The sequence below is a fragment of the Melanostigma gelatinosum genome, assembly GCF_949748355.1.
Source record: "Melanostigma gelatinosum genome assembly, chromosome: 3".
NCBI lineage: Eukaryota > Metazoa > Chordata > Actinopteri > Perciformes > Zoarcidae > Melanostigma > Melanostigma gelatinosum.
The window spans coordinates 14222883-14235181 of record NC_136636.1 but is presented as its reverse complement, the minus strand read 5'-3'; the positions used below and the strand labels follow the sequence as shown (position 1 = coordinate 14235181).

Here is a 12299-nt window from a genome sequence, read left to right as displayed (position 1 = left end):
TGTAGTTTATTGCTGTAAATGCTCACAAGCTCACCAAATATGTATTAATCCACTGTTGAAAATAGTCCCCAAAAAAACCCTATTTACACCAGCCTGAGTAACAGTTGCAAAACAACTATATAGTGGCCATCTGGTTTAGAAAATAACTGCACTTTTTCCATAAACATAATGAAATATTTGTGACCTGTTTTAAAGATTTGCTTCTTGGAGCTAATGAGTTGAGGCTGAGAGCCACATGCAGGTTGGAGGAACTGCTGAGAGATTGATGACTGTGCTGCTGGTTCAGGTTGGTTTTATGGGATTTGTTGACAATAACAGAAAATTTAGCATATCGCCACCCTTATCCTAACTATCTGTCTTATTTATTTATGAAGACAGTCTTCACAAAGGACATAACTGATAAAGCCTTTTCTTGAACAAAATCGCAGTTATTAATTCTACAGTGACAGTCTCTCTCTGAGGAATGCAGTATTTCCTTCTTCATCATTGTCTCGCGGCATGTTGTGGTTTTCTGTTCCGAAACGATGTTCAGAAGGCTGATTCAACCTGGTGAGCATTTGCTCGGGAAGTAGGCCTGGTGGATAGGCGTTCCTCTCTCTGGAGATGTATAGTTCTCTCTTGTGAATTATAAATGAGGTAAGCTCTGGGGCAGTGGCTGCATGTTGTGACAATATTCAACCCAGCCCACCACGCTCCATCAGCCAAATGACATCCACGTCTTTTCTCAAAAAGAGCTGCTTGCTGCTCACAGCTGGAATAATAATGGATGTAATGTTTTGTAAGAACTGATACTAGATTATGTTACATTGTTACTGTAAGGGTGATGAGCAGAATTAATATATTTTGTTCATGATATAAACTGATGTGCCATGATGCTTTCATATGTATCATATGTCATGCATGTTTGGCATGGACTTCATTTAGAGCGTAGGTTTGTATATACTCTTACACTGAATCAAAACAACAAAGATATCAGAGCTCGCATATCATGCATATTTTTGTCATCAGACTTTTTCTTTTCAGGCTCATTTTCCTCCCTGAACGATCTATAGTAATTCTATTTCACACCCCGAAATTCATTCAAAGCCACCGAGAGATGAACAAATGAATAAAGCCCTCGTGAGAAAACAACAGCGTAACAAGAACATTTACGTTTCTCGAATACAAGAATGTTTCTTTGTATTAGAGGAGAGCAATTAGGTTCTGTATAATCCTGCGCACACAAAATATGATTTTAGAACAAGATGTAAAAACCCAGCAATAAAATCCTAGTTTTACAGTTGTAAAATGTTACTATGATCTTTTCATGTTTGGCAGGTGACTCCATGTGTTTCTATGGTTTGTTGTTGTCCTATGTGTCAATGTGGATAAGTGCATGAGGCTATTTATAATAATGCATTACCAAAACAGGTGCTGGAGATATAACCGTAATCTCTGTTACAGTGGGTGAAGCAGGCAGCTACTGTACCGCATGCACAACACAATGGACACACTGCCACCATCTGGCTCAGCCGACACGTACAGGGGCCTGAATGAGAGGCAGGTTTGCTGAGTTCTATGGATAACTTTAAAAAACAGAACACCATCTGAAACATGGGCTGTTATCCAGATAATTCAGTACATCTGCTTCTTGCAGCGGACTTCATGCCGGCAATGACTGACAGACTAAGAGGAGAATGTCGAATTAGTTCAAACACATATTTCTGTTGGGCAATTTCTCTTCCTGCATTTATTTTGGCTGCTGAAGATGGCAGTCTCATAGCGATAAACGCGCCCTCATCCATTTTGTTGGAACATATTATGAAGCAGAGAGACACGGTTACCATGAAATATGACACATGCTTTTATTTCAACACTCACTGCAAAATGTCTTGCTCTCCAGAAACTTATAGAGAATCAGATCATGAATTCTGACTGAAAGAACCAAAAAAAACGTGCACATTGGACGCACTTTATTTATGATGAAGCTTTTGTAAATTCAGTACTTCAGAGAATTATTTTAATGGTGTCACAAGGACTTTAGTCTCTTTGTTGTTTTGTCAGATCATCATCTATTCAGTGTCTTGTTATCTTCCTGCAGCACACACCGCCATTTGGGCTCTTGATCACTGTAAGCTTTTGAAAATAAATACCTGAATTCATCTTGTTGTCTCATCTGTCTGCATTTGGGTTCATTTCCTGTTTCCCTGCATTACCATTTGTAACAAATGGACTGAATTGCAGTTGTTGGTGTTTAAACTTTCTAAATTCAACGAGCTGCTTCAAATGGAGATTTTTGGATTGTTAAAGAGGAAACCGTACCATCATCATACTAAAAACAATACATTCATGTCATTGATGAAAAGTATCTGCCTGAAAATAATTCAATGCAATTCCAGAGGAAAACCTTTACTGCATCCCAGTGATTCAGAAAAAAACAGCAACATTATGAATGACTCAGAACATCATGTATCATTTCCAATGCACAATGCATAAAGCTCCAGGCTGGTGAATGTTAACTGGAAGCATAACAAGTAGCGCTTTTAGTCGACTCATCAGTTAGTTGACAAAGAACTAATTGGCAACTATTTTTTATAACAGATTGATTGTTAAAAGTTATTCTGTAAAAAGTAATAAAGTCATTTTGAATGCAAAAAATGGCATAAAAAGCTGTTTTGCCTCTCAAATATGGAGATTTACGGCTTTTCTTTGTTTTATCATAAACTGAATATATTTGGGATTTTGACAAAGAAATCAAGACATTTGAAGAAATGATCTTAGACTTTGACAAACTGGAATAGACATTTGTCACGATGTTGCCTTTATGGATCAAACGATCGATTAATTTAGAAAGTAATCGGCAGATTGTTGGTGGATGAAACTAATCGTTAGTTTTATCCTTAATACAAAAGAATGACCCCAAAAGATACGACTCTGCCTCAGATACACACAGTGACTGTCTCACACTGTCTGCTGCGATACAAAGCCTTCCACCCAAAGTCTCTCCAAGGCACCATGCATCACTTCACCCTTCATCTGCAGCAGCATCACTCCAACACGTTCACATGAAAGCTGAATGATGTGACAGATGTTTGTTAGTAAGGTATGTTAGCCATTTGTAAAGAATCCGTCCTTCAGTCGTGTCAGGTGCTGTAGAGCTTGACTGAACGTAACCTCTTTGTGCTTTTGCTCTGATGTTGTTAAACACAGAGCTGCTTAATGTTCTCCCATGCCTCGGTACACCCGTGCTCAATGTGCATTTTGAATTGGAGTTGATTGTTTGTGTAGGTTGCGGTAATTATGTTTTGGTAAATGTGATGGCATTGTATTATTTCTGAGTGCGGCTCATATCTACGGGTAGTTATTATTGGCAGTCGGCGCTCTCTGGGGTTAGTGCAGCAGCGTCCTTTTTGCTATTTCTGAGTGCGAATGCGGAGTCTATTTTCAAGGTTGCCATGGAAACCATTGTATTTGTGGTGGCAGCGATTGGTGCTGCCAGCTGAGCAAGACTCGGCTATTTTTGTCATGAGTCAACACCTGACACACACACACACACACACACACACTCAGGTGTACATGCCTGAATACAGATGAAAACAGACAGATACACTCACACAGTGCGCAGAACCACACCACGTACTTGTTTTGTTGTTTTAGTCACATATATATACATATATATATATATATATATATATATATATATATATATATATATATATATATATATATATATATATATATATACTGTTTCAGAGGCGTTATGTGTTACACAAGCATGTTTCCCGTCTCCCCTCAGCGGTGCCAGATATCTTGATTCATCTTCACCATGACAACAGTAGTAATCACTGTCCATTAAATATCTCCACCCGACTGCATTGTGTTTTCTTCTGTTCAGTGTTGGAAGTATTGACAGGAAGAGACTGATGACGTTGTTAGCTTGTTATCAGTGAGGTCTAAGAGATCATAGGTTACTATAGGCTTGCATGAAATTCAAAATAGAGGAATCTGATTACAAAAAATGGGGATGGTCGTCTACTTTTGTGATGTGTAAGATCTTTGAGGGTAAAGGGTGTTTGGAGTCTGAAATAAAGTTAACATTGTGATATGTAGTAGGGCGGCAAGTTACATCATAATGTCGCTTTCATTATCGATTCATCTGCCGATTATTTTCTTGATTAATCGATCAATTCGTCAGTAACAGTGACAAAGGCCCATCACAATTGACCTGGGCTGTTCTGATGCAGTGAGTTCACTGATTTGTGGGCTGAAAGCACCAAACTGTTTGATATTGGGACCTCACTCCTCACAGTGACACCAGTGGCATTATAATGAGGCTAATAGGGAACTACGTTTAACCGTCAGTTCAGGAGAGGTGCTGCAAATTAAAACTCGCTTTTCAACGGTGTCAGAGGTGCACGACGTGACTTCTATGAAATGCAAATGTTATGTGTGTTATCGTTAACCTTACAAATGAAAAAACACCTAAGCAGCTCCACGGCTGCTCCTTCAGAGGAGCTAGCTTTACCCATAATAACCCAGATTGCATTGTCCTCCACTGAGCAATGAGATGGACTGTATATGAAAAAGATCACCGTGGCAACAAGAGCCCCATGAGAAGCTTGGATAGTGGAGGCCGAGGCCTGGCCTAATCAATGCCTCACTGTGTCGGCAAATCTCGTACTGGAGGGCACTTAAATCGGTGAAATTACAACCCAAATCATTACTGGCTGACGTAGATGAATAAACCGAGAGAGGACCAAGAAATAAGAGGACGAGTTATCATGAATCGTGCATATTCCTATTTTTGAGTAATGAGGTTAGGAGGGCATCTCTGAAGCATTAAAGCATCCCTCATGAAGATGCTCCACAAAACTAAAAGTTCATGACTGTGCTAACAGTCCTATAGGCTGTAATGCCATGACACACCAGAAAATAATGCCTTGGGTGAATGAAGAATGGAGAGACAACTTTTCCATTGAGCGGTCGGGGTTTACAGCCCTGTTAGGTTCTCATCAGCATGCTAACCTGCTAATGTTTATTATTACATGTATTGGCCTACAGTTTGCATGGAAGCATTCTAACTGTGGATGTGACATGAAGTGTGACAGACCAGCATTTAGCATGTTAGTATCATAACGTTATCGTACAGGCCTATAGCTAAAGAAGGCAAGAATTTGGTCTTTGTTCTGAGAGGTGTCCGGCAAGTAGATATTTTGACCTGATGGTGGAATTAGAGGGATACTTATAGATTCTAACAATATTTAAGATTATATATAATAATATATATGTTAATATTATACCTACGTTTTCATAGAGGAAATTAGGCGCTCACCAAACTCATGACAATCCGATAATTGTTGAGATATGTTCACACATAGATTCATATTACAGTCGTTTTTGAGAAGTGTTGGACAAACATGAATATTTCATCACTCGTACCATCCTGATCAGCTTACACTGCTAATAACTGCAGCGGCAACATAACATTTCCCCACCATCATATTCAGTTCCTAATTTCTGAAGGTAAATTTTGCTAAGAAAAGAGGACACTAGGACCCTGTGGAGACGGCAGCTCTGTGTCCTGTTTCCAGCTGCCTCCTGCTCCATCTCTGCAGTCACTGTGTGTGAGTGGAGGGGGAAAGCAGAGTGTGAGCTGGTGTCCCTTTGAATGCATTTACATCAGCATCGTTTCAGAAAAGCCTCTGCTGCCACAGCTCAAGTCATCCAGGGAGGAGGATGCACGGGGCAGATCAAGTGATGGGAAGAGAAACGGGCTCATTTAGTGGGCAGTTCCTCAACAGCATTCACAAGGTGCAATGATTGATGTCCGCTGTGTACCTCAGCAGTTGGAGCTACATCAGGTTTCCATCCTCAGCAGCAGACAGCTTGCATCGGGAAATACTCTGATTCAGGTACATGGTGCTCTCTCTCTGTTTCTTCCCCTCACGCTCCCTGATTCTCACCACATTTTCTGGCTTGCTCTCACCCTCTCCTTCTTCTAATCTGCTCATTACATACTGCTGAGTGCAGCGATAACTCCAATTCAATGGTGATGTGATATATAGAATGTGGGCCTTAAACAGTGGGTGTAATGCATTAATGATTAATATATAAATGAGTAGGCGGTAAGTCATGACTAACCCTGGCAGGAGGGTTAAACTGAATTGGGAGTACCCCTATGTGTGATTTAGAGATGTTGCTCACTGAAGGCAATCATTCATAGGTGAAGAGGGAGGTTAGAGCTCAATTTTAAGCCTCAATCACTGCAGACAAGAGGCAGAACATCCCGGGCTTTTATTTCATCTGTTGCAGAGAGCATTTATACTAGTAAGCAACTGGATTTCCTTGATCTGACACTATACCATGTCTGTTTGTTGTCTGTAATAGCTAAGCATATATATGCAGACAGCCTCTGCAAACCATGAATACCCTCAAGTTTTCCAATTGAAACATTACATTCACTCATACAGGGCTTCTTTAGTGACAGATATACTATTGTAGTACATGTACAAATGTTGTGTCTTGTGTGTTTTTAGTTTTTTTTGCCATACACAATCCGTTTACACCCTGGGTATAGCCAACAAGAGCTAACACAGCAGGTGTAGATGTGATGTAAAAATGGCACCTATTTGTTGATAGGATTGGTTTTGCATGCATTCGTGCATTGGCAGGATGTGTGTTTGAAAAGCATTCATCACCAGCAGCTTCTCAGCTAAGGAGCAGACTGGATTTGTCTTTACATAATTATAGAGGAGGTATCGTTCAAAGTTCAAGCTGTCTTTTTTCTAGAGGATCATTATGATCCTACATGTTTGATTTGGGCATCATGCTTTGGTTGCAGACGTATTAACGATAATCTGATCACGTTGCTCAACTCTTTTGCGTGTTGATTCATGACAGTTAAAAATAATTTCACTCCTTGAGCTTTCTCAGCATGTTGCTAAAAAGGTTTGAGAACTGGCATTGGATTGTACTTTAACAGAAAAATTGCCTTAACAGAGATTTGAGGAGCTAAGGAGGATTTTCTAATCCGAGTGTATTAATCTTACCTGTAGCTGGGGCAAAAGTGAAACTCAGCACGAGCAACTGATTGGAAGGATTAGTTCATACAACCCTAAAGAGCCAATAGAAAGATAGATAGATAGATAGAAAGATAGATAGAAAGATAGATAGATAGATAGATAGATAGATAGATAGATAGATAGATAGATAGATAGATAGATAGATAGATAGATAGATAGATAGATAGATAGATAGATAGATAGATAGATAGATAGATAGATAGATAGATAGATAGATAGATGGATGGATGGATGGATGGATAGATAGATAGATAGATAGATAGATAGATAGATAGATAGATAGATAGATAGATAGATAGATAGATAGATAGATAGATAGATAGATAGATAGATAGATAGATAGATAGATAGATAGATAGATAGATAGATAGATAGATAGATAGATAGAAAGATAGATACTTTATTCATCCCCAGGGGGAAATTTGTAAATAAGGGGAATACACATGCAAACTCAGGTGAACACACATTCACAATTTATTTCCATATGTCCTTCTTGTTTTTAGGGTGGGTTGTGACTGACGGCAGACATGTAGACTTTCTACATGGACAGGAATCACAAAATCTGAACCTCGTGTAGCATCATCATCCGGACTACGAGACAGTTTTTGACCTCATTTTCTAGCCGCTGTTTTCTGGTCGTACTTCCTGGCTTTGAAGGATGGGTGATGGACCTGTGACTGCTCCTGCCTGCCTGCTTCAATGGAGCCGACGTGGAACTCCTCCCACCCACCTCCACAGCTCATCTCCAACGTGTCTGCCTCCTTTCTGCCTGAGGGCTGGGCTCTGTCCCAGTCGCTAGCCCTGCTGGCCATGCTGCTCATGGATCTGCTGGCTGTGGTGGGTAATGTGGCTGTCATGGCGGTCATTGCCAAGGCACCACAGCTCCACAAGTTTGCCTTTGTGTTCCACCTGTGCGTGGTGGACCTGCTGGCAGCCCTGGTGCTGATGCCCCTTGGCATGATCTCAAACCGAGCCTTCTTCGGGGAGGCCCTGTGCCGGAGCTACCTCTTTCTCAGTGTGTGCCTGGTTAGCGCTGCCATCCTCTCTATCTCCGTCATCAATGTTGAGCGTTATTACTACATCATTCACCCAATGCGCTATGAAGTAAAAATGACTGTTGGCCTGGTAGCGTCAGTGCTGGTGGGGATATGGGTCAATGCCCTGGCTATGTCCGCTCTGCCGCTGCTCGCTTGGTTCCTGCAAGGTGGAAGAACTCCTCTTCTGGAGAGTGGTGGGGGGGTGGGGGGAGGAGGAGGTGGGGCCGTCCCATCTCCACCTGCTCAGGGTCACAGGCGCTGCTCACTACATTGGACAGGGGGAGGCTCAAACCGCTTGGCCTTCATGGCCCTGTTTACTTTAGTGTATTTCCTGTGTCCACTACTGGTCATTCTTGTTGTGTACTGCAATATGTTCAAAGTGGCTCGGGTAGCAGCCATGCACCATGGGCCTCTGCCTACCTGGATGGACACGCCTCGACGGCAGCGGTCAGAGTCTCTCAGCAGCCGTTCCACGATGGTTACCAGCTCTGGGACAGGGACTGGGACTGGGACAGGCAGAGCCACTCCGCATCGTCCCTTTGGGGGAGGGAAGGCTGCAGCAGTGTTGGCAGCAGTAGGTGGGCAATTCCTTTGTTGCTGGCTGCCCTATTTTACTTTCCACCTGTATTCAGCACTGTCTGCCAGCCCTCCAGCCACACTAGCCTCTCTGGAGGAGGTGGTCACCTGGATTGGCTACTTCTGCTTCACCTCCAATCCCTTCTTCTATGGCTGTCTCAACAGACAGATCCGGGAGGAGCTGGGCAAGCATCTGCCTTGTCTGTTTCATCGAGCAGGAGTTGAGATGGAGGACAGACTGGCCAGCCGTGAAGGATCCATAGAGGAGAATTTCCTCCAGTTTCTTCAGGGCACCGGCTGCAACATGGATCCTCAAAACTCTCACAGCACCTCCAGCCCTAAAGGGGAAGCCTGCTGCCCCGTGGCTCAGTCCCAACCACCGGAGCTAGCACAGTCCATACCGATAGATTTCCGTATTCCTGGACAGATTGCAGAGGAGACTTCAGAGTTTATTGAGTCTGAGCAGGGAAAAAACAACCACATATATACAGACAACTAAGTTTTTCATGACTGAAAATAAGATTGATTTTGATCCTTCAGATGTAAACTCTATTTCTATACTGAAAGCTGTCCAACAGGTCGCTCATTTCATTTAAATTACTTTAAATTGTATTTTGAATCATTGCACTTTGCCTCATCAGTTCATCAATTACACAATTAAATGCAGTTGTTTGAGATGTATTTTAAACTGTTCTTTGTAAACAGGGAAATTACAGCTAGATTTTGAAAATGGCAAAAATGGCCTTCCACACAACCACTCAGCTCTGTACAGGAAACAACTTTTATGACTACTATTGCTGTAACTAGTGAAAGCCTTTTTTAAAGATTAAAACAACATTAATTATGTGTTTGATGTTATGAAGGTAACTGAATTAATGTTATAAGAAAATTCCTTTTTATCCGAAAAATATGGAACGATTGCTGAAATGAATTACGTTATTGTGCTGTGAAACCTTTGGTATTCAGAAGTGAAAATGAAACGGTTCCACAAAACCAACTGACACTGTATTTGTAACTGCCAAATCAATCATTTTTGAGACTCCGGTAAGTTGGTTATTTTTTAATAAGTAATGTTGAAGAAAACAGCAATAAAAAACACGGAATTATGAGTATTTTAGGGATTCTTTGAGGGAAAAGCACTTCTGTCACTTTTGATTAGCTGTGCTGTCATCAGTGATGATGTCACTCTTAACCCTTATGCCAATCTGATTATAATCAATTAGCAGACGTACATATTGTGGCCTAACACTCATGGAATTGCTACCAGTTGTTGTTTACAGATAACCAATTTTTTTTGTTCTCCTCGTTCAAACACATCTTTTTTAAATTTGATTTCCTAAAAAGTAGATCTCGACCCAGTTTAGGATGCAGGTTGACTTGACTCATCTTATGGGTCACCCAGCTTTCTGCCATGTGATGTATTTATCACATTTCATTTGGTACAGATCTTAAAAATGTGTATTCTTTTGATGCACTGCATTACGTTAACATATTATTCTATTTCTTACATTTGTTAAATGTACCAAATTGTATGTTATGTTTGGTAAAACTGTTTGAGTTGAGTTTGAGTTGTGTGTATCACTCAGCATGCCCCTTTTTCCTTTTTTTAGTGAGTGTACATATTTGTTATGAATTTCATTGCAATGAGGCTGATGTATTTTGAGAGGTATGCAACCCTTTTTTGGTTTTTAGTTATGGAGATTTTTTATCCTGGAAGGAGAATATATTTAGATTTAGTTTGACTACCTGCTTGTCAGGGTTTTTACAGTACCTCACATGCAGGAAAAATAAACATTATTTTACAGTCCTGCACAGATAAATATGATAAATGTGGAAATGTTTGATTGAAACGACGTTCTTATGTAATGTGGTTACAGGGTTTTTAAGATATTTTTTGCGTGACAATGCCAATACAAAATCAAAAGCTTGTCGAGCTTTATATCCTCTTTTCATCACGTCTAAATATCCCAAACTGTGAATGATGTTGTATGTTTGTGTTAGGATTTTCACTTGTTCAGAGAAAAGAATGATTTCCACTGTACTGCAATGATATGAATGGGTTTTAGAAAAGTGCACGGCTAAAACTTGAGTGAGAGATACTGTTGTAATAAAGAGTTTCTATGTTTGTAAAACATTTTGGACGCACTCTCATATTTTAACAACATTATGGGGCTGCTGCTGTCACAAATACATTTATTCCACATATTCCATTGCAAAGAGAGGAGTGGGAGGATACACTTCAAACACGTTGACCTTAAGGTAACATTTAACTTCAAAAGGCCACAGCCAGTGACATGAACTTCATCAGAAAGTAAAGATATAACTGACAAAAGACAGAAAGATAGATAGAGAGAGAGATTGATAAATACAGTAGATATATATATATATATATATATATATATATAGAGAGAGAGAGAGATAAATAGATAGATAGATAGATAGATAGATAGATAGATAGATAGATAGATAGATAGATAGATAGATAGATAGATAGATAGATAGATAGATAGATGGATGGATACATATATAGAAATAGATGGATGGATGGATGGATGGATAAATAGATCTCTAAATAGATGGATGGATAGACAGATTGATTTCTGTTGGAAGACACTGGTGTGCGGCAGGCCTCACACCTTAGCGATGGACTTCAGTCTAACCGCCCCCAGCTTCACCAGAATCTGCCATCCCCATGGCAATTATTACCTAGTGACATTTCTCAGTGCTGTAGTGGGCGGGAGGAGGAGCGTGCTCTAATGGGAATCCAACAAGACATCCTTATTTGAGACTTCTTAAAATACATTCAGTTTATTTAAATGATTGTACTGTTTAACATAATGATGCTTTTAGTATGCATTTGCAACACTGTGCTGCTTATTTTTAAAGTTTCTTATATAAAATTAAAAGTTAAAACAGTACCAATGAATATATCATCACCATATCCTGATCACATGGTAACAGAATTTACTGAACTATTAAACATTCTATCTGTTGGTTTAAATAACGGTCAATGTTTTTAACCACGAGTGGCACACATGCTTCAATGAAATTGTTGGACTTCAGTCTTGAAAGTCCTGAGTCAGCAAACACATGTGTTCCCATTCTTATTTTACTGGCAGTCTTCCAGTTTGCTTTTGCAAACAGTCTGACTGCGTGTTGCTTCAATGGAATTCACCAAATATTGTATGAAAGGCCAATTACAGCTAATTCACTTCTTAAAAACTGGTGCATTGTGTTGAATTAACAAGTGGGAGCTGGTCTGTAATGTATTTAGGCACAACTTATAATTTTATTTTAGCTGAATAATTCAATTTCTCTCTACCTCTACTTGACTTCATTTCAGAGGGAAAATTGTACTTTTCACTCCGCAATTTTTATCTCACACGACAACGTCTTATCATTATACAATTCATTGTTGTGCAGTAAATTTAACTGTACACTATCATACAAAACAGCTCAAATTAGCTCCACTAACTACAACATTTAAATTACGCTTACACCTTAATTAATCAGTACTATGAACCAAATATGACAAATACTGTAGTACTTTTACTTTTGACAATACAGGGTTAAGCTTCTGTAGGCTCACTTTACTTGAGACGCATTCATAAAGGGACTTTTACTT

The 12299-nt window shown here is 39.9% G+C and overlaps 1 protein-coding gene across 1 annotated transcript; it reads left to right on the top strand.

Moving 5' to 3' along the window:
* Positions 1 to 7760: 7760 nt before the first annotated feature.
* LOC306797647 (G-protein coupled receptor 61-like) lies at positions 7761 to 9173 on the top strand (the record flags this gene model as incomplete). Its single annotated transcript, XM_079297026.1, has 1 exon — positions 7761 to 9173. One exon carries the CDS (start codon positions 7761 to 7763, stop codon positions 9171 to 9173), a length of 1413 nt encoding a protein of 470 aa, XP_079153152.1.
* Positions 9174 to 12299: the final 3126 nt, after the last annotated feature.